The sequence below is a fragment of the Bos grunniens genome, chromosome 8, assembly GCF_055505025.1.
Source record: "Bos grunniens cultivar Pamir isolate PY7600 chromosome 8, Bosgru_T2T1.0, whole genome shotgun sequence".
Lineage (NCBI taxonomy): Eukaryota > Metazoa > Chordata > Mammalia > Artiodactyla > Bovidae > Bos > Bos grunniens.
In genome coordinates, this window is record NC_141172.1 from 40,366,753 (window position 1) to 40,390,114 (window position 23,362).

At 43.7% G+C, this 23,362-nt stretch overlaps 1 protein-coding gene and 1 long non-coding RNA gene across 3 annotated transcripts in view; one reads left to right on the forward strand and one right to left on the reverse strand.

Moving 5' to 3' along the window:
• Positions 1-23,362, forward strand: part of LOC147366957 (uncharacterized) — a 343,959-nt gene that overhangs the window by 46,061 nt on the left and 274,536 nt on the right. The window lies entirely within an intron of this gene.
• On the reverse strand, positions 1,521-15,872 carry KCNV2 (potassium voltage-gated channel modifier subfamily V member 2). Its single transcript, XM_086415353.1, has 2 exons — positions 14,191-15,872; positions 1,521-2,416 (listed from the first exon to the last, which is right to left on the reverse strand). The coding sequence occupies exons 1-2, from the start codon at positions 15,607-15,609 to the stop codon at positions 2,135-2,137; spliced, it is 1,701 nt and encodes a 566-aa protein (XP_086271479.1). The 5' UTR covers positions 15,610-15,872; the 3' UTR covers positions 1,521-2,134.

The following is a 23,362-nucleotide window of genomic DNA, read 5'->3' on the forward strand; positions in this document are numbered from 1 at the left end:
TTTCCCAGGCAAGAATACTGGAATGGGTTGCCATTTCCTTCTCCAGGGGATCTTCCTGACCCAAGGATTGAACCTGGGTCTTCTGCGTTGGCAGGCTGATTCTTTACCACTGAGTCACCTGGGAAGCCAGTTAAGGATGCTTAGGACTGAAGAAAGCTAGATCTAGTTTTCACCAGACACACCCTACTTTCGTATTGAGAGCATCTCATGGGAGGGGCAGAGTGGAGGGACTTAGACTGTGGTTCTCCGATGTGGTCTGTGGCCTGGCAGCAATCAGCATCACCTGGTACTTGGTAGAAAAGCACATCCTTGGGCCCCACTTGGACCTCTTGAATCAGACAGTCTGGGGGTTGCCTGGCACACTGAGTGTAACAAATCCTCCACTTGCTGCTGATGCAGTCTGAGAACCAACAGTTTAGACTCTCAGCAAGAGCTTTAGGATCAGACACACCTGGGCCAAAGTTCAGTCCCACCATCTACTGCTTGTGTGAACTTGGCCTCATTACTTAACCTCTCTGAGCCTGTTTCTTCCTGAGTATAAAGGGAATATAACACTTTATGTGGGGATGGATGAAGGAGTAAGTGGAGTTATATATTCTAAAGTGCAGTCCATAGGGCCTATAAGTGTAAGAAGGCACACAATGCTTACTCTTATTTTTTTAAACTTTAAAAAAATTTTTAATGTTCTGGTCACACCATGTAGTATGTGGGAATCTTAATTCCCTGACCAGGATCGAACCCATGTCCCCTGTATTTGAAGCGTGGAGTCTTAACCACTGGACCACCAGGGAAATCCCTTTTACTCTTATTTTTACAACACAAGTGGAGGTCTGATCCTGCCCTGAGACAAAATTGATGGTCAGCATGGCAAGCCCCTTGTTACAGAGGAAATTTCTTTTTGTTCCATTCAAAAGTGCCTCTAATGCCCAGGACTTTACTTGCCAATAGTCTTGTGCAGGGAGGAAAGAATTAAAAAGACAAGGGGACAGGGAGAGAAAGAACCTATAGGAATTGGTTTTCTGACCCACAGATTATACCCAGAACAGAGGGCCATGCTCACTTAATTCACTTTGTTCAGTGCTTAGCTCAGAACAGTTGTCTAAAGGCAGAGGATTTTTCTGTTTGCTTTTGTCTGTTCATGGAAAGGAGAAGGAAAGAAGGCTCTGAGAGGTGAGGACACGTAGGGGCTCCTGTCAAGGGAGGGGTTTAACCCCCTGAGGCATGTTTCACAAGTCAAGTCTGGGGCGCCCACATTACAGCTAGCCCGGGGTTCTCAACTTTGGCACTGCTGATGTTTTGGGACAGATAATTCTTTGCGATAGGGTTGTCCAGAGCATGTTGAGCAGGAACTCAGGTCTCTACCTACTAGTGCCAGTAGCTCCTCTAATCTTCTATCACAGTGTTGACAGTCAAAAGCATCTCTAGACTTTGCCAACTGTGCTGGGGCAAGGGGTGAGGAGCAGTTGTCAAAATCTCCCTTGAATGAGAATCACCAGTCAAGGATCAACCACACAATACCTGCTCTAACAATTTTAACAGCTACCATGTATTGAGCATTTGTAAGGATCATCTCCAATCCCCATGCTGATATTGTAAGGAAAGCTTTCCTTTTAAAGTGTAATTTAAAGTTGAAACTGAGGCTCTGACAGTCAAAAGTAACTTGTCCCAAATCGAACAGCTGGGAGACCAGGACTTCCGACTGAGGTTGGTCTAACTCCAAAGCTCAGAGAGTTCCTGCTGCAACACTCCCTCTCTCCAGACAATTAGGAATGTTTTTTAATTTCAACCAGGAAATTCAAGTCGGCTCAAGTCCAAAAGTATTTACTGAAAAGCCACAAGAAGCTACAAGAGAAATACAAGGAACTGTTGATCCTCTTGAGAAGTTTTCAATATCAGCGTCATTGAGCAGGTCAGACTCTTATACGACATCACTGAAGAATAGCAGGAGGCAGTCAGAGTTTGGGCCAAAATGAACATTTCTAGAGGTAGAACTTTGCGAAGTGAATGCCTTTTGTGTGTGTCTGCTTCACATGCCCTTTCACTGTCATTCCTATAATAAAAAACAACAAAAAAAGGAAAGTGGAATGAAGCCTTGAAGTTCATGGCTTCAACCAGCCACACGTACTAAGAGATATTAACTATTTAGCCTTGGGGTGGCCTGTGAGTTGCTTCCAGCCAAGCACTCTGCTATCTTATTTCTGGCTCTTTGCAAGAACTCCACATTTCCCCTCTCCCTCCGTATGGCCGTGTACTCGTAAGCCTTGAGCTTGCTGTAGTAATCAGAGAATTTGTTGTAGAGGATGGATATGGGCATTCCATTGAGGATGATTCCAAAAGCAATGCAGAGGAAGGCAAAAAGCCTGCCCAGGTGGGTCTCTGGGTACATGTCTCCATAGCCCACAGTGGAGATGCTCACCTGTGAGGGAGGGAAAGTAGAATGGAATTGTTAGCATCGAGAGGGAGAAGTAGGAAAAGAGAGAAGCAGGTAGGAAGGTGTCTTCCACCCCCCTGAAGGTGCCTGTGGGTCGTGTAACAGCTCCCCGTGGGGCCAGCTTTCAAAGGTACCAGGAATTTTGCCTGCAAGACTTGTGTCATGGAAAGAACACAAGCTTTGGAGCTGAAAGGCTTGGGTTTAAATCCTGACCATCATGTATACATTTTCTTACAATACAGAGGAGGTAATACCTTTAAAGGATTGTTGTGAAGGTCACAGAGGAGCATGCACATGAAGTTCCCAGCGTACGACAGGCTCAAGGAAGGTAGGCCTCTGCCTCCTTCATCTGGGGCCAAATTTAGAACAGGGCCCCTGGGTTTGCCTACATGGTACATGTACTAGAAAGAGCTTGGGCTTAGAACCAGTCAGACCTGGGTTCAAGTCCCCACTCTGACCCTTCCCAGCTGAGAGACCTTGGGCAAAGCATTCAGAATTTCTAAGCCTTGGTTCTTGCATCTAAAACAGGAAGATAGAAGGTATGGTAGCGATAAACAACGGAATAGTACTCAACCGTAGAAAGGAATGAAATTGAGTGATTTGTAGTGATGTGGATGAACCTAGAGCCTGTTATACAGACTGAAGTAAGTCATAAAGAAAAACAAATATCGTATTATATATTAACACATATATGTGGAATCTAGAAAAATGGTACAGCAGAAATAAAGACAGAGACATAGAGAACAAACATATGGACACCAAGGGGGGAAGGGAGGAGGTGGGAGGAATTGGGGTTGACATATATGCACTACTGTTATAAATTGGAGAACTAATGAGAACCTGCTGAGCAGCACAGGGAACTCAGTGCTCCACGGTGACCTAGAAGGCTGGGGCGGGGGATGGGTGCGAGGAGGGCTCGAGAGGGAGGGAGTATATGCATACTTACCACTGAGTCACGGAGTTGTACAGCAGAAACCAGCACAACATTATAAAGCAATTATACTCCAATTAAATAAATTTAAAAAATAAAACAGGAGGCTAATAACTAAGTCTCAGGGTTCTCATGAAGGCTACATTAAAAAAATGATTATATGTATATATATGGCTGAGTCCCTTCACTGTTCACCTGAAATTACCACAACATTGCTAATTGACTACACCCCAACACGGGCTTCCCTGGTAGCTCAAATGGTAAAGAATCGGCCTTCAGTGTGGGAGACCCAGGTTCCCTCTCTGGGTCAGGAAGATCCCCTGCAGAAGGGCATGGCTACCCACTCCAGCTTTCTTGCCTGGAGAATTCCATGGACAGAGGAACCTGGTGGGCTACAGTCCATGGGGTTGCCAAGAGTTGGGCATGACTGAATGACTAACACTTTACTTCATACCCTAATACAAAATAAAAACTATAAAGTTCAAGGAAAAAAAGATTATAAAGTGCTTCATACTATCAGGCACACAAAATACATTAAAATCAGCCTCCTCTGTTGTCCTCCTCTCATCCTTAAAATAGGGGCAACTTTCATACTTCTCATACAGCATATTAAAAAGTAGAGACATTACTTTGTCAACAAAGGTCCGTCTAGTCAAGGCTATGGTTTTTCCAGTGGTCATGTATGGATATGAGAGTTGGCCTATAAAGAAAGCTGAGTGCCAAAGAATTGATGCTTTTGAACTGTGGTGTTGGAGAAGACTCTTGAGAGTCCCTTGGACTGCAAGGAGACCCAACCAGTCCATTCTAAAGGAGATCAGTCCTGGGTGTTCATTGGTAGGACTGATGTTGAAGCTGAAACTCCAATACTGTGGCCACCTGATGCAAAGAGCTGACTCATTGGAAAAGACCCTGATGCTGGGAAAGATTGAAGGCAGGAGAAGAAGGGACGACAGAGGATGAGATGATTAGATGGCATCACTGACTCAGTGGACATGGGTTTGGGTAAACTCCAGGAGTTGGTGATGGACAGGGAGGCCTGGCGTGCTGCGGTTCATGGGGTCACAAAGAGTCGGACACGACTGAGTGACTGAACTGAACTCATACTTCTCAGAGCTGTTAGGTAGTTCGAAATGAGATCTTTAAGGTGGTTTAATTGCCAGTGTCTGGAGAAACACTCTCATTATTCTTCGAAGGGACTTTTCTAAGACATCATCAACCACAAATATGTTCACCCTGCATGAAATCCTTCCTATCACACTTGTTACTGCTTTAAATTCCACTAATTAGAGATTTATTTAGGTTAACAAGCTTCTGTTTTAAAATGCAGATACCCACGGGACTAGTTATCAGTCAATGTAGCCAGAGAAAGCCCAGGAAAATCTCTCGGGGCCTGTTTTTTATGCCTCATATACTAAGACTCCTGTTAGTCCCCAGACTCTTGGCAGAATTACTAGAAGTCTTTTAGGCAGGGCTGTTGATTACAGTTGAAAACAGTGTGGGTTGCACAACTCCAGGGGGCAGTGTCAGCTTCATCGATTTGTGTTGCACAATTTTCCAGCATACGGTTATAAATGTACAGATCTGATCACCCTGTGGGTCTGTACAGAGACAGCCTCTAGCTTAGAAATGTAAACCTTTTTGTTTCGATGACGTAAGGGTCAGTTTGAACTTAAAGTGTGATTGATGAGTTAGAATGAAATGGACAAGTAGGCCAGCTGGGCAAATCTGGTGGCCCTGATAAGAACCAGAGCTTCATGCAGCCCATCAAAGAGGGAGGATGCAACTCCTCTTGGGACAGGGGACACGCCACCTCTCACTACTCCATCTCCAGAGAGAGACCTGCAGAGGGTGTGTGTGTGTTGGAGGGGCTGGGGGTGGAGTGTGGGGATGCTCCTCCCCCAGTGGGAAAATTCAAGCCTGCATTTGAGAGAGGCAGGAGGGCACAGACTAGGTTAGGAAGCAGGTGTGGCCCTAGGCCACAGCTGTGGGACTGGGATAAGTGGCCTGAATGCTCTCTACCTCAGTTGCTACTTTTGAAATGTGGAGAAGAGTCATAGTGTGTACCTCTGAGGGTTTTTAGGGAATTAAAGGAGTGGCTGCTGCTGCTGTTGCTAAGTCGCTTCAGTTGTGTCTGACTCTTTGCGATCCCATGGACTGTAGCCCGCCACGATCCTCCGTCCACGGAATTTTCCAGACAAGAATACTGGAGTGGGTTGCCATTCCTTTCTCCAGGGGATCTTCCCCACTCAGGGATTGAACCCGCATCTCTTACATCTCCTGCACTGGCAGACAGGTTCTTTACCACTAGCGCCACCTGAAGGAGTGTCTGGCACTGGTATATAAGGGATAATGTTAGTTGTGCTCATTAGTCCAACAGACTGGGGAAGAGACTCATGCTGAATGCTGTTAGGGGAGACTGGATGGAACACCATGTCTCCAGTACAGAGTCTCCTTTTCCTACCTTCTGGTTAAAGGGTGATGAGAGACAGTGATAAAATAAGATCATGGGCTAATCTTAAAAAAGAAAAGAAAAGTTTGCACTGTGTGTGTATGTGTGTGTGTGTTTCTTGTCATTGGCCACGCAGAATGTAAAAGAACCTGAGTAGTTAGGGAGTTTGGGATGGATATGTACACACTGCTATACTTAAAATGGATAACCAGCAAGGCCCTACAGCACAGCACATGGTACTCTGCTCAGTGTTATGTGGCAGCCTGAGGGGCGGGGAGAATGGATGCATGGATACCTATGGCTGAGTCCCTCTGCTGTGCACCTGGGGCGATCACAGCATTGTTAATCAGCTGCAAGCCAATATATAAGAAAAAGTTAAAAACTGCATCAGCTCTCTATCCAGGTGTGCGAACAGCTTCCATATGTCACTAGCCCCGTTACTCACACCTCTCTGTGAGTATTTAGTCAGTCAACTTAGCTGGAGTTTGGATGAAAGGGTGAGTGACAGGAAGGGGTAGTTCAGATCAGGAAACACCCACAAAAGGCCAAAGCAGAGACTTTGGTCTAAACCAGCCCCTCAAGGATCCAGGACTGGGAGGGTGGGGGTGGGTTGGAAACATGAGGATACACAAAAAGGAAGATCACTGAGACAAAGTGCCTGATTTAAACCTTTGCTCAGTCCCCATAGTTGGCTTTGATTCTCTCCCAACCCCAGCTTCTTTCTTTTTTAATTTTTCTTGGCTGAACTTTGAGCGAAAAGTCAGAAGCAAAGAGAATTGGCTGAAGAAAGATTAAATATTTGATGTGCATAATATGGTCTAAATATTTTTGTATGTCTTGGATCTCTATTTTTAGACAAGAGATCTCTTCTGCTAGGAGACTGTATGACTGATTCTGAAGAGTTCGTTCCAAATGCAGAGCTAATTTATGCACTGCCTGTCTGGGGGATAATCTGATTTAACTGGTGATCTGGTTCTTGCTTCTTGGCTCCAGAGGAACCCAGGATTCCTTGGCTTATGGAAACGTCTTCTCCACATTCCACAGGCCAAACCATTTCTCCCTGAGAGAACATTAAAAATGGAAGGTTCCAGAATGACTCCAGTGACCTCACAGAGCGAGTTCTCTCATTAGCAGGATTTGGGTTTGGACATGTGACCGAAATTTCCACCATCCATCTTAATATCCTGAAAATATTGGCTGGCTCAGCCATCTACCAGTCTGTTGAAAATTTACATATTTTCCCCAGCTCTTGGGTTCCCAAAGCCAGAAGGTAGCCTTTCCCCAGCAGCTCCCCCACTGGTCAGCAAATCCTGACCTGCTAAATGTTACAAGGAGGACAAGCATCCAATTTGTCTCTGAAACTTTAGAATAACTGTACTTGAATTTCTCCTTCAGTAAGGAATGTTTAATTCCTTCATAGTGAGCTCGTCATAAATTACATCTTGTGTTCAGTGGCTCAGTTGTGGCTGACTCTTTGTGACCCCGTGGACTATAGCCCACCAGGCTCCTCTGTCTATGGAATTTTCCAGGGAAGATTACTGGAATGGGTTGCCGTTTTCTACTCCAAGATTATGTCTTAGCACCTAGTAATCCCTACATCCAGGAATAATGATTTCAAGGAACAAAACTGATTTCCCAAAGAATTAATTCCTCTTCTTAATTCCCAAAGAATTTGAGGTAGTAAAGACCAACATTTTCTGGCTCAGATTATCACATACTTCATGTTGTCCTTTAATGAATTTAGCTTCAAAGACTGTACTTAGCCTACCCATGTGGCTGTGGCTACTACAAATATTTTAGGAATTCCTTCTTGGGATTATAATCTATACAGAGAATTCAGTGGTATGATCTTGAAACAAGTGTTCTTATCCACCTTGAGGATTAACCTTCGGGCTGCTCTTAAACTCAAGGGTCTTAACTATTTAAAAACATTAAATCCAGCCTCATAAAGGGAAAGGTGTAACCCCACTATGAAGAAGTAAGTGGAGATGTCACAGATGTTGTGACACATGCTCAGTGGAACAATTCCTCAGTGGAATTCAAAAAATGTTTTGATCAGAGGAAGCCCTGTTAGAATGAGGTCATGGGTAATCTAGAAGAGCACAACCAGTCTCCTGTGTGAAAGTTCTGAGATGTACATGAATTGTACCATCAGGGGGAGGCTGTCCAGAAGCTAAGGCCAGTTTGGACTCTGTCCCTAGAAAGGCATACAAGAATGATGATGCCGTCACATTCTCAGCTTACTGGGCACTTCTCCCTATCCTCTACAATTCTATCATGTCCCACTTGAGTTATATTGGCCAACAGGGAGAGCTTACAGAGCTAAAAGGGGACCACCTCAAAATCAGGAGTCCACCAGACCAAAAGCCACAGAAGTGCCTAAGAGCCTTTGCCCAGTTGATGGCTCCTGTGCTATTTCTGAAGGAGCCAGGAGAACTTCAATGCCTTCTGTGCCGAACCTTTACTCCTTATTTCTCGGCTCCAAGCCCCATTCCCTTCTGTGCACTTTTCTGTAATTCAGCAACTGGAAGGATGCAAACCACATTTTCCAGGTTCCCTTGCCTGCTGTCTCGTGGTGAGGTTCTGCCATTGAGAGACACTGTTGGGAGACTAGAAGATAGAATGAGGAAGTGAGGGCCTCTCTTGCTGCATCTGGTTTCTGTCATCAACCCTCAACAATGACAGAGAGCCACAGCTCAGGCCTCTTTTAGCACACCCAGCACCAGCCTCGTGGTGCCATCTTGGGTGTCCTGATGTCAGGACACAACCATAGCTGTTCCTGCTCTGTACTCCTAGGTTCCAGTAACTCTGCTGCTGCTGCTAAGCCGCTTCAGTCGTGTCCAACTCTGTGTGACCCCATAGATGGCAGCCCACCAGGCTCCCCCATCCCTGGGATTCTCCAGGCAAGAACACTGGAGTGGGTTGCCATTTCCTTCTCCAATGCATGGAAGTGAAAAGTGAAAGTGAAGTCACTCAGTCGTGCCCGACTCAGCGACCCCATGGACTGCAGCCTACCAGGCTCCTCCATCCATGGAATTTTCCAGGCAAGAGTACTGGAGTGGGGTGCCATTGCCAGTAACTCTACCCTCTCCTATTTGCTCGCCTAATTCCAGGGCCAACATTGTTTCCTATACTCACCAATCTTTAGGTTATCTCACTTTCCCCCTTTTGCTCTTCTAGCCTATGTATCAATCTCCCTGTATCAAATGTCCTCTGTTTAAAATACCCTGGTTTTGTTTCTGTTTTCCTGATTCACCTTTCAAATGGGCCTTCTCCAAGCAAGCAGGTGATAAGAATAAAATGAATCTCAGTGATCCTGTAAGAGCCACCTATTTGCAAGGAAATGATAACAGACTTGAGGAAAACAGAAACAAGAACAGAGTCTGTGGGCCACAATTATGTGAAGCCTCAGCCAGAGATAAATTTTCTTTTTTAAGAGATTTTGTTAGTTTTTAAAGACATGAGTTCATGATATAATTTCCTATCTGGTTTCTGCAGCTTTGACTTGCTCTGCCAAGCTCAGAAGGAAACGATCTGTTCAACCATCCCGTTGTTGCTTTTCTCCTCAGAAACACAGCCGCAACGGAGGCCGATGCTTACAGCTTGATCACAGAGCTAACTGTGCTTGTTAGGCTGCGCCATGCATTCCCCACACCCAGGCAACCCAGGGAGCCTCCACACAGCTGGAGCTCCTCCGAGCTTAGGCCTGTTTATCTGCATGCTCAGAAGCTCTCCCAGGATCGAACAGCTGACCCTCTTGTGCATCTTATAGTCTCTCTCTTTTCCCTAGGAGAGAAGGAATCACTTCTGTTTTATTTTCCCCCAAATGAATCTGGAAGCACAGATGATTGTTTCCATGTGATAAAGACTATCAACTAGTCAGATATGGTAGTTTCTATTTACTGTGGATAGCATACAGGCTAGTACTTTACATATGTTTCCTATTACATTATGCTTACAAATAACCTACATTTGACAGATGAGCAGGGACTGTCTTCTAATGCATGAGCATCTCCAGACATGAGTGTCCATGAGGGATTTGTTCTGCAGCTGTAGGAGAATTCACAATAATGAAAATTGCCACGCTTCTCTTAAAAACCCTGAGTTGAATTACTAAGGAAAGTTGCAGGATCCTTGGCATAGAGACGGAGGAGATTATTAAAAACAAGTCAGATGCTGGGTTGTCTGAGAGCACTAAAAGCACATGGAAGGAGGGATTAGAGAACGCGTTCCTAATGTGGGTGAGTATACCACAAAGGCTACAGCACTGCAGTGGGGCAAGGAAATATCCATACTAGTTTTCTTTGCTTCATCTTTACGTTTTCAATGTGGGAGTGTATGTTTTCTGAACTATATAATATATTTGAGAGGTAATATCTTAATGCAGTAGGTTGATTATATTACAAGACTCTATGTCTTCCTGTATCCAGGTTCTTTGCCATACAACTTTGTGGTGCTTTCCTATGGGGAGTGGGCTAATTTGCTCTGCCCTTTGACTCTGAGTTTGGCCTTGTGACTTACTTTGGCCAATGCGTTGAGCATGTGACAAGAACAAAAGCTTATCAGAGTTTGCATGATTGGGCTTGCACACTCTCTCTTGCCCTTTGCCACAGCCATGGATACATGCCACCTGGATGAGGAAAGACCTAGTCGCCCTCTTCATCCCATATGTCAGCCAGGTGACCATCAGACTGGGACATGAGTGGCTGACATCAGTCCAAATGACAAAAATCTTGGGGTTGAAACCAGCCCCAGTTGCTGACTTGAAAACTCATGAGCCAAAAAGATGCTTGACATTTTAAGCCACAAAATTTTGGGGTGGTTTGTAATGCATCATTATCACAGCAATAAATAGCTTATAACTTATGAATAACTACACATTTATCATGGGTGTATGCTCAAAATTTTTTAAATTATGAGATGTATGATCTCATAATCATACATTAGGATTCTACTTCTCAGATTCTCACGTCTGCTCAGTCATGCCTATTTAGATGAGCTTCTCACCATTCAAGCTCTTTTTTTCTTTTAGTATATGTACACACTGTTATGTTTATGTATGTATTTACTTTTGGCTGTGCTGGATCTTTGTTGCTGCGTGAGGGCTTTCTCTAGTTGCGGAGAGCGGGGGCTCCTTTCTAGTTGCAGTGCGTGGGCTCCTCACTGCAGTGACTTCTCTTGTGGGAGAGCACAGGCTCTAGCTCATGGGCTTCAATAGTTGCGGCACCTTGCTGATTCTAGGGCCCGTGGGCTCAGTAGTCAGAGCTTGCTCACCACTCAAGTTTTAATAAATGTCATCTTTTCCAGGAAGGCTTCTCTGACTATTCCACTATTATATCAAAGGTAGATTCTACCACCCAGATCACTCTCTATCCTATAAAAACCCACTAACCTCTGAAATGATTTATTATCTCTTTCCATTAGGCTGCAAACTCCATGAGGGAAAGAATTTCACTTCCTACCCCTTCCCCCCGCCCGCAATCACTCAGTATCCCTAGAGTTTAGAATACTCCTTGGCACACTAAGTGCTCAAAAAAAAAAAAACCTTGCTCAGTGAATGAAAATGGATTTTTGAAGGTTACATGAAGATTTGGTCCTAATCTAATGTATCGCTTTACTTTGCATCTTCTTTTTGCTTTATTGCAAATAAGGGCCCTTAGTATACAATATGCAATGTCATCAGAAATATATAGATGAATTGGGTTAATAATATATTGGTCCTGAGGAATCTTCAAGGGGAGTTTTTCCCATTGTTTTCATAGGTTAGTTCAGAAACAAATACAGGTAATCAGTCTTTTGTCTAATTCATAATGATTTTTTACTAGTATAACTAATTTTTAGAGAACAAAATGGATGAATGCCAGTGGTAAAGGTTAAGGTTGGTTAATGGTAGGTTGACATGTGCAAATTCTGGCCTATGAAAACCATGTCTTATAGAGAGAAAAAAAAGAAAAATCACACTGGTAAAAGTAATAATTGGTAAACTTTGTTATAGATAGAAACTGAATGATAATTCAATTTTTATTGTCAAATCTATAGAAAATACCAACTTTGAAATGATTTTAGTTAATATAAAAAGGAGGATAAGTTGAAAATTTTTAAGTATTATACGTCAAACAGATCAAGACATTAAAGGAGATTATTAGGCATTCACTTCAGGAAATTTTTTAAAGAGGAAAACTCATTAGCAACAGACTTCTCATCAAAAATTTTATATTAATATACAAAAGGTAAAAAAAAAAACCTTTTGTGTATTAAAAATACAATATCAAAGAGTCCACTAGGTCCAGCTTACATACGCTAGCCTTCTAAGATATTTGGCTGAATGAAAACTTGACTTTCTACAACTTGGTTTTATGTCATCAGCCTGTGGATGTTCTCTTTTCCCTCCTTGCTTTACTCATCACTAACATCAATGTTGTTTGCTAATGCATGTGTTTGGCCAATGCATTGGCCAAAACTTATAAACAATATTTTATAAATAAAAAATAAATTTATTCATCCAATAAATTGGATAAATCCATTATTTATCCAATAATGGATAAATCATGCTCCATTTGTTCCATCTGTACACATGGTTATCTACTATGGGGATGACCTTTCATCACTTGGAATATGATCAGAGGAGCAGCATTTGGCTCAAATGCTTATTTGGAAGAGCCGGACGTCATCCTGTCACCAAGGAAAGCTCACAAATCCTGTTGTACACGTGAGTGCTCTGCTTTCCAGGGAAGTGAGACTCATTGAATTGTAGAGCTCTATACCCTTTTCTCTTGGGAGATGAGAAGACTGAGGCGAGGGAGAAAGGGGGCGAGGTTTCACAGGTAATGAAAGGGTCACACATTATGCAGGGTCACAGTTAATTATTAGCAGATCAGTGACTGGAACCTAAACCTCAATTTTCCATCCTACTATGCTACACTATTAGTAGGAGCCCTGAGTAGATTCACAGAACTTTACACCAGACTGTGCGTTATATCATATCCAATATTAATGTCAAAAGTATCTATTTTGTAACAGCAAAAACTGGTTATATTTGCTTAATGTCTTTAAAGGCATTACAAACAAGCTAATTAAAAAATAAGGAAAGCATACACCTAGTTCTTTCCTATGTGTGTATGTGGCATGTGTGTGTGCTAAATCGCTTCAGTCGTGTCCCACTCTTTGCAACCCTATGGACTGTAGCCCACCAGGCTCCTCTGTCCATTGAATTCCCCAGGCAAGAATACCGGAGTGTGTTGCCATGTTCATCTCTAGGAGATCTTCCTGACCCAGGATGGAACCTGCATCTCCTACATTATAGGTGGATTATTTACCACTGAGCCACCAAGAAAGCCCCTTCCTATGAATATATGTCAGTTCATTCATTGACTTAAGACCCAATCAACATTTCCAGGAATTCAAGGATTTTCCTAAGGATTTAGTCTAGCACATGAGAAACAGATATTTGAGTAAATGGCATAAATTATTATAAAAGACAAACACCAAATAGAATGATGACAAAAATAACTCATGCACTAACTTCAAATTAAGCAAGGAATGCAGAAAAACTCAAGCTTGAGAAAGGCAGTGCTGGAGTGTGGAAAGGGCATGGGTTTTGGTGGGGAAAGAGCATGGGTTTTGCAGTTGGGCAGGCTTGCATTTCAATCCTCACTTTGCTATTATCTGTGTGTCTACACTCAATTTGTCTGCACCTCAATTCCTCTGGCTGTAAAATGGGGCAATAATGCCAGGTCCAGAAATAATTTTTTGTGATACCAGAGCAAGTTTCAGTGTTAGATGCTCAGATTCAGCTAGAACTGGTGAAATTTCAGTGAGGGTTGACACTCTTCAGCCAAGTCTTATTTCCTCCCCTGCAGACATCAACAGTTTCCTTCAACACTTGAAGGAAATTTTTCCTCTTAAAAAATAGTGATCCTAGCGACTTCACATGGTTGTGATGCTGAAATAAGCATTATAAACCACTCAGGACAACAGGTGTTCAATAAGTGACAGATAACACAAGTGATGATGATGAAGTTCCTCAGGCTTCATCAGTGAACAATCACTGTTCCTTAAAATCAGCCTCTCAGGGGTATCAAAACTAAATCTAGCTTTGGAGATTCCTAGAATCACGTCAGGACCACGTCCAGCTTATTGGACTTCGTCTTTCTTCCTGGACTATGTCTTTTGAGCCTTTTAACACCTAACCTATTTTGCTGCTGTTGCTTTATATTTTCTGGTTGAGGACAGTGAGAACGAGAAAGCAATGACCGTTAAACAAGGCAGAGGAAAGATGATGGAACAAAGCAAGGAGGGCAGCATCACTCAGGAAGGAGAGCAGCAGCTTCTGCCAAGTTGGGGAAGGGGGAGGGAAAGCTCACAGGCCATGGTACTCACCGCGGCCCACCACCAGGCGTGCGGGATGCTGGTGAAGTTAGTGCCCTGCACGTCGTGCTCCACGGAGTAGACTGCGGCAGCGAAGGTGAGGATGCCCATGGTGATGAAGAGCATCAGGCAGCCCACTTGCTGGTAGCACTGGCGCAGCGTGAAGCCAAAGGCGCGCAGACCTGTGGAGTGGCGCGCCAGCTTGAGGATGCGGAAGATGCGAAGGAGGCGCATGACGCGCAGTACCTGGCCCACCTTGCCCACGCGGCCCATCGTCTCAAGGTCGTGCTCCCGCGGCGAGCCCTTGACGTGCAGCTGGTCCTCGCTGGTGAAGCACTCAAGCAGCAGCTGCAGGTAGAGTGGCAGGATGGCCACCAGGTCCACCAGGTTGAGGGCGCTGCGCGCAAAGCGCCGCAGGTCGGGCGTGGAGGCCAGGCGCAGCAGGAACTCAAGCGTGAAGAAGGCCATGCACAGTGTCTCCACATGCTCCAGAAAGGGCCGCGGGTTGCCGCCGCCCTCGCCGCGCTCCGGCTGCTGCTGCATCTCTTCCACCGTGTTGAGTGCCAGCGCCACGACGGAGATGAGCACGAAGAGGCTGGAGGCCACCCCAATGGCCTTGGCGGCCACGGATGAGAAGGGCTTCTCCATGAGGTTCCAGAGGCGGCGCCGCTGCGCCCCATAGAAGCGCATGTCCTGGAAGAGCTCCTCCGCCTCCTCTGCCTGCGCCTGGGCGCGCAGCTCGCGCTGGATCTTGAGTTGCTCGCTCAGGTCGTCGCGCCGCTCCTCGAAGCAGATGCGGCAGCAGCGCGGCGTGTACTTGAGACGCACGCCCCAGTAGCCCAGCTCCTCCAGGAAGCTGCGCGGGCACAGCTCGTCACGCACCAGCAGTACCCCGGACGAGTAGAAGTTGTAGATGAGCTGGAATACCTCAGGGTCGCGGTCGAAGAAGTATTCGTCCGTTTGCACCTCGTAATCGTCGCACAAGCCCAGCTGGCGGCTGCGGCTGGTGGACGTGGCCAAGCGGCCCAGGCGCGTCTTGGGGTAACAGGCCAGCTCCGTGTAGTCCAGGTGGTAGCTGTGGCCGCCCACGTTCACGTTCAGCGTGGTGGACACGAGTGGAGTGTCGGCACCGCCGCCTTCCGCTCGCTCGGTAGTGGCGGCGGCCTCCCCTGGCTGTCGGTCCTCCTCCTCGGCCGGCTCGTCCTTCCACAGCTCCTCCTCCTCTTCCCCATCCTCATCCTCCTCTATGTAGTAGTTATAGTTGCCCTCGATCCACGGTGGGATGCTGGCCTGGGAACCTGAGCGGCCCCCCACAGAGCAGATGCTCCTGCGGTGGGACTGACTCCCCACCTCCTGGGCCGCGTCTTCACCCTCTGTAGTATTCCAGGACCTCTGGCCCCAGGACCGTCTCCTCTCAGTCTGTTTCAGCATAGCTGGAGGAATGGGAGCCCTGGCTTTGCCCTCCTGGCCGTGGTCGGGTCCCTAGCCTGCTCACTGCCCCTAGGAGTTGGTCATGTGCCCTCTACTGTCTCAGAGAGAAAGGCCTGGACCAGCAGACCTGGGGTCCCCAGCATTGCCCTGAGAACTGGCCTTCCTCAGGCTCTGGACAGCCCAGTCCAGCCTGTCTGTTCTGGGCACATATGCCAACAGCTGTTGACTGCTTTAATCTTGCTGGTAGGGAAGAAGCAAGTGTTAGGAGGGATTTAGAGACTCTTAGTTTCCACCCCACCCTCTCTGTGACGCAGAGGATGATTATGTGGCCTTAAATCTGTAGATAAGCAGAAGGTGGCAGAGTTGATTGCTAATAAAAGTGTCTGCCAACCGTGCCCTTAGGAAGCGAGCAGTGTTGGTGTGCTGAGATGGCATCAACTGAATTTGCTATAGAATGTAGAAGCCTGTGTCTTGACACTTTACTGTTGAAGTTGCAGCCTCTGTCCTAGGTAAACCCACCATGAACAGGGACAGAAATGACAATAGAATGCTTAAAAAGTGGACTTCCTGACAAGTGTTTCCTCTCAGCATTTACCTTTTGTTTAGATCATCAGTTCAGTTCAGTCGCTCAGTCGTGTCCGACTCTTTGCGACCCCACGAACCACAGCACGCCAGACCTCCCTGTCCATCACCAACTCCTGGAGTCCACCCAAACCCATGTCCACTAAGTCGGTGATGCCATCTAACCATCTCATCCTCTGTCGTCCCCTTCTCCTCCTGCCCTCAATCTTTCCTAGCATGAGGGTCTTTTCCAATGAGTCAGCTCTTTGCATCAGGTGGCCAAAATATTGGAGTTTCAGCTTTAACATCAGTCCTTCCAATGAACACCCAGGACTGATCTCCTGTAGGATGGACTGGTTGGATCTCCTTATAGTCCAAGGGACTCTCAAGAGTCTTCTCCAACACCACAGTTCAAAAGCATCAATTCTTCAGTGCTCAGCTTTCCTTATAGTCCAACTCTCATATCCATACATGACCACTGGAAAAATCATAGCCTTGACTAGATGGACCTTTGTTGACAAAGTAATGTCTCTGCTTTTTAATACGCTGTCTAGGTTGGTCATAACTTTCCTTCCAAGGATAAGCGTCTTTTAATTTCATGGCTGCAGTCACCCTCTGCAGTGATTTTGGAGCCCAAAAATAAAGTCATCCACTGTTTCCACTGTTTCCCTATCTATTTCCCATGAAGTGATGGGACCAGATGCCATGATCTTCGTTTTCTGAATGTTGAGCTTTAAGCCAACTTTTTCACTCTCCTCTTTCACTTTCATCAAGAGGCTCTTTATGGAAGATCTCAAATGATCTCCTTCCCATCCAGTCACATGATCACACTTTTTTCCCCCTACATGTATTCCTCCTGCAGCACTGCTCTAAAGTCTAGTCTGATCTTTGAGTCCCTCTCAGCTTTTCTCTCTCTCTTTGTGTCTCTCTGTTTTTTTCTTTTTTTCTGTCTCTGACTCTCCCTCCCTTCTTTTAAAGAATAAGGACATTTTGTAAGGTAGAATGTTCTTAAGGTCTTGCAGCCCTGCCCAGCTGCTGTATCAAGTAACGAGACTTCCTTCCATGAAAAAGTCTTCATCACTCTTCAAGACATCACTTAAGAAAAAAATTCTCCTGCTCTGTGTAAGACAGTGTGCTAGATGCTGGAGATAGAAACTTGATAGAGACAGAGTTGCAGCCCTCAAGTTGTTCTTGGTTTGTAGGTGATACAAATACATATACAAGCACAACAAATAAGTGAGTGAAAAATACAGGGGTAGCAGAGAAGAGGAAGGGATTAGTTTCAAGCAAGAATTTGTTGCTGAATTCAATTTATTAATATTTTGAATAGCTAACATATGTTCCTGACAAAATATTTGAGAGGTACAAAGATGCATTTCAGTAGAAAATTTCTTTCTCCCCCAACTCGAACTTCTAGCTATTATTGAGTATACCTCTGAGGTTTTGATTACCCTTCCAGAAATATTCTAAACGTATACAAGCAAAACCCTGTCTCCATCTATATCATCTGAATAGCTCTTTATTATTAACACAAATTATAGTAGGCGATTCACTTTGCTTCCCTCGTGGCTCAGCTGATAAAGAATCTGCCTGCAATGCGGGAGACCTGGGTTGGGAAGATCCCCTGAAAAAGGGAAAGTCTACCCACTCCAGTATTCTGGCCTGGAGAATTCCATGAACTATATAGTCCATGGGGTCGCAAAGAGTAGGACATGACTGAGCGACTTCCACTTTCACTTTGCGATTTTCCAATTAACCATATATCTTAGAGGTGTTTTCATATCTGAACATAAATATATGCCTCATCTTGAAGGTAGCCACTTAGTAGTTTGATAGTAACAGATTTCAGGTTGTTTTCTATCTTGGTTCTTATAAACAATGATACAGCTAATAACCTAGTACCCACACTATTTTACATGTGTTAGGATGTATGAAAGATAGATTGTTAGATGTGGAGCTGTTACCTCAAAGACCATATATTTGTAATTTTGATTGATGGTGTCAGATTTCCTTTATGAAAGCTTTACTAATTGACAGTTCATCAGTGTATGAAAGTGTATTATCACACTCCTTGTGCTCTGCCATTTTATAGATGAAAGATGATGCATGAGTTAATTTTACTTTGTATTTCTCTTATTGTGAATACAACTGAGCATCTTTTCATGTGATTAAGAGCTGCTGTATCTTTCTCTATTTTTCACTGAGTTGTTGGTATTTTCTTACTGATTCATTGGAGAGCTTTCTATATTATGAAAATAGACCTATTGCCTGGGATATGAATTACAAATACTTTTCCTGTTATCCTTTGGTGAAATTCTTTTCCATGTAAGATATTTATTTTATGACTTCTCGGTGTTATGTCATATTAAAATGTCTTTGCCTCTCTGCCATTCTTAAAAAATTTACTTGTTACAGTTTCATTTTTCATGCAAGGATTTGATCCATCAGGAATTAATTTTGATGTTGACAGTGAAGTAGAGACCCAGCTTTATTTTCTGGGATTTTATCTGGATGTTCAAATGCATTAATTGAATAATCTTATCTTTTCCTTGTGGATTTGTTGTGTTATTTTTATCATGTAGTTCAGTTCTAACTGTGCTTCAGAGGTGTTGGGACAGGTAACAGTTGCTACAAGGTTTGCACTCGATAGATTAACATCGGCAGATGGTGTTCAGCTTCCAACAGGGCTTAGACTTACAAGCTTCCAATAAAGCCTCAGAGGTCAGGCCTGGCCTCTTGAGTTGCTTAGTGAATTTCCAAGGTTCTCCAGCATACAATATTGATGCTTTTTCTCTTCTTTAGGCTGTACCATTACAAGAGTTTCCATGTGGTGCTAAAAGTCATCTTTTTCCTTCAGAATGAATTATGCTTTTATAAAAAGTGACAGCATCTCTGTTTTTATATTTTGTTTCCTCTATTGCAATCATGTGCTACTTTTGACCTAAAACTTGAACACTCTCTTGAATTTTTGCATTTAAAAGTTATAGAATTAGTTATGTTTGTAAGGCATCTCAGAGTCAAGCTACAAACAGCACAGCCACGTGGTAGATTGAGGAGTGTTGCCTTAATGGACCACACTTGGGTGACCAATACTCTCACGTGTGTATTGCTGTGAATGTGTGACTTGGATTTTCTCTGATATGTATGTATGCAAGTACAGTGGTAGATGAGCGTCTAAATATGGAGGCACTTCTTAACAAAGAGAACTATCCAGCCAGAGGATGGATTTGTTCTGGAAGCAGTCAGCTCCTCCTCCCTGGATGCATGTCAGCATCTGTAGGGTGTGCAGCAGAGGTAGACCCGAGTGGGTGGAAAGATGGGCTGGCTAATCTTCCAGCCCCCTTCTGCCTTGAGATTCCTAAGATTTTAAGTCTTTGATTGATGTTCCATTTGTCTAGAATTTTCCACTGCCCTTCTCCTCTCTAAGTCCTTGGTCTTCAAAAATCAGCTCAAATTTCACCTTCTCAGAGACCATTCTCTCACATCCCTCTGTTTTCTCAGAATGGGTGAGCTGCCTCTTCTCAGTGTTCTCATTTAAGATAACACATACCACTAGCTTACAATATGAAGCACTTCTTTTCATGAAAAGTGATTTTCCCATTATAAAAGTCATGTAAGTGCATTAAAGAAAAATTTAAAAATAGAAAATAGAATGCTAATATATTTAACAGAATACTGATATACACTAATAGCCAGCATGCTGAGACACTTTATTATGATAATGTTTACAACAGTCTGTCACATAGGTTCTATAATTATTCCTATTTTGCAGATGAGTAAACTGAAGCACAAAGAAGTTATGTGACTTACCAAGGCTACACAGATAGGAAATGGTGGGGCTGGGCTCTGCCCCAGACTAAGTAAACATCATGCTATAAAATAGCATGTACATGGAAATCATCTGTAATCTCACTATCAAAAGACTACCATGCTTGCTTTGACAGCATACATACTAAAAAAAAAAAGACTATCACTATCAATCTTTTAACTTGTCTCCTTCATTTGATTATGCTGCTGTGCTATGCTTAGTCACTCAGTCATGTGTGACTTTTTGTGACCCCATGGACTGTAGCCCACCAGGCTGTTCTGTCCTTGGGGATTCTCTAGGCAAGAGTACTGGAGTGGGTTACCATGCTCTCCTCTAGGGGATCTTCCTAACCCAGGGATTGAACCCAGGTCTCCCACATTGCAGGCAGATTCTTTCACTGTCTGAACCACCAGGGAAGCCCAAGAATACTGGAGTGGGTAGCTATTCCTTCTCCAGGGAACTTCCTGACCCAGGAATCAAACTGGGGTCTCCTGCATTGCAGGTGGATTCTTTACCAGCTGAGCTACCATATATATATTTGATATATATATATTTGATATATATATATATATATAGCACAATCGTGGTCATATTAGATATAAAATTATGTTTTTTCTGCCTTTTTCATTTGGCATTTTAACATAAGTATTTTCAGTATTTAAAAAAAGCACTGTAAGCATTATTTTAAATGGCTAAAAAATATTCCATATTGTGGGTGTGCCCTCCATAACATAGCCAAGTATATTTTACTTTACTGAAATAGATATTTTTTAATATTCTACTATTTTAACTAATGATGTGGTAAAAGTATATCTATTTAAAAGGTTATTGGTTTGTTTGTTTTGGTATTCTAGGTTATTACTTAGGGTAGTTTTGCCAGATGTTTTAGGCCATTCTCTCTTCATTTTGAGCCTTCCTGTGGGCCATTCCCACTGTTTCTTCCATTTCAGTTCAGTTCAGTTCAGTCGCTCAGTCGTGTCTGACTCTTTGCGACCCCATGAGTCACAGCATGCCAGGCCTCCCTGTCCATTGCCAACTCCCGGATTCACTCAGACTCACGTCCATCGAGTCAGTGATGCCATCCAACCATCTCATCCTCTGCCGTCCCCATCTCCTCCTGCCCCCAATCCCTCCCAGCATCAGAGTCTTTTCCAATGAGTCAACTCTTCGCATGAGGTGGCCAAAGTACTGGATTTTCAGCTTTAGCATCATTCCTTCCAAAGAAATCCCAGGGCTGATCTCCTTCAGAATGGACTGGTTGGATCTCCTTGCAGTCCAAGGGACTCTCAAGAGTCTTCTCCAACACCACAGTTCAAAAGCATCAATTCTTCGGTGCTCAGCTTTCTTCACAGTCCAACTCTCACACCCATACATGACCACAGGAAAAACCATAGCCTTGACTAGACAAACCTTTGTTGGCAAAGTAATGTCTCTGCTTTTGAATATGCTATCTAGGTTGGTCATAACTTTCCTTCCAAGGAGTAAGCGTCTTTTAATTTCATGGCTGCAGTCACCATCTGCAGTGATTTGTTAGATATATATACACACACACATATTGAAAAGCTATTCAAGATCTCTGTCTTAGTCCTCACAAATGCATGTGAATCTAGGATTATCTCAAAAGGAAGTGTTAAAAAATATCTATTACTCTATATTACATGGCCCCAAGCCCTAGTTTGAAGGGAAAGAAAACTAGTAAGCTCTGAGACCCAGTGGCTGGGAACCTTTACTGGGAATCCCATTTCCCTGGTAACAGATTGACAGGCAGCATGGTACAATTGGAAGAGTGTTGGGATTCAAGCAGACTTGAGTTTACATTCTGGTTCCTAAGTTTTGGGCAAACTTCTTAACACCTTTTTGTCTCAGTTTTCTCCCCTGTAAAATAGGTTGCTGGAGGATTTCCTGTGAATATAAAAAGAGAAAGTTGTTAGTTCCTCAGTTGTGTCCGGATCTTTGCGATCCCATGGATTGTAGCCCGCCAGACTCCTCTGTTCACATGATTCTCTAGGCAAGAATACTGGAGTGAGTTGCTGCTCCCTTCTCCAGGGGATCTTTCCAACCCAGGCATCCAACCTGGGTCTCCTGAATTGAAGGCAGATTCTTTACCATTTGAGCCTAAAAAGAGAATGCCCCTCTATTTTCAATTGGCCTGCTTCTGCCCAAATCAAGGCCTAATATACTTGTCAAAAGAGAGTTGTCTCTCCCTCATCCAGCCACTTCCTATTCCAACTCTTGATTATATACTTATAACACACAAATATATTCATTTTTAGCACCTGTAGAGTTTCTCAGCCTGGAAATAATGGTCATATTTGCAACTCACCATTACAATGAATTCTTTATGTGAAGGCAGTGCTGACTAATAGAACTTTCTATGTTGTTAGAAATAATCTTATGACTTAAAACATGACTATAAACAGGAACAGAATTTTAAATTTTATTTAATTTAAATGATCACAAGTGACTAGTGGCTACCGTGTTGGGCAGTGTTAAGATACTGTCTGTGTCTGAATCAAGCTCTTTTAAATTTGTAGAGCTGCAAAGAACAATGAAGACACTAACCTCATGGTTGTAGGAGTTTGACCTCATAAACTGGCCTACCACTTCCCAGCCTGAAAGGGAATGATACAGAGGGAAAGTAATTTTGAGAGGAATGAATGGAGCCAGGGGATGGGGTGGAGAAGTGTGAGTAGGTAGAGGGCAGGCTTGAGTGTGGGGACATGACAGAGGGGATTCAGATGGCTTGGGATGAGAGTAGTATTCAAAGGGAGAAACTGAGGCAAATGGAAAGAACAACAAGCTAGCCGAATACATTTTAGCAAATTCATGCAGACTTAGTCCTAAAAGGCAGAGAGAGAAAAGGCAAGAAGTTTAGGATTTAGTTGGAAAGCTTTTTTTCTTGAAGATCTTTGAGGTCCCTGCCAGAATATGACTAAGACTGTAATTGTTCAGTAGAAAGTTGAGGTGAAGATACGGATAATTAGTACCTGAGCCCAAACTAAGAAATTAAAAAAAACAATCTCCCCAACTTATAAAAAAGAAAAAAAAAAGTTTTTATTTATTAAGGTCTCTGCTAAGCCTGACAACTTTCTTCCAATAGTTGAACAATTGAGATTTTGCTGACCTCCTCCTCTTTAACTTTACCTGTCTTGTCATAGGTGAATAGTGGAATGAATGAGAACAGTTGTTGATTGCAAAGTGTCTTAGTCAGTTGACTTTCTTCCTACCCAAATTAAAGTTGTCTGTGAGTTTGGAGAAAGAAAGAATGAGTGATGGGGAGAAGAGAAGACTGTAACTAAACTTTCTTTTTGTCAATGTCTTGTAATCAGACTTAAATCTGGAGGGTACACCCCACTTTCCCAGAGCATATCTGTCCTCTTTAAT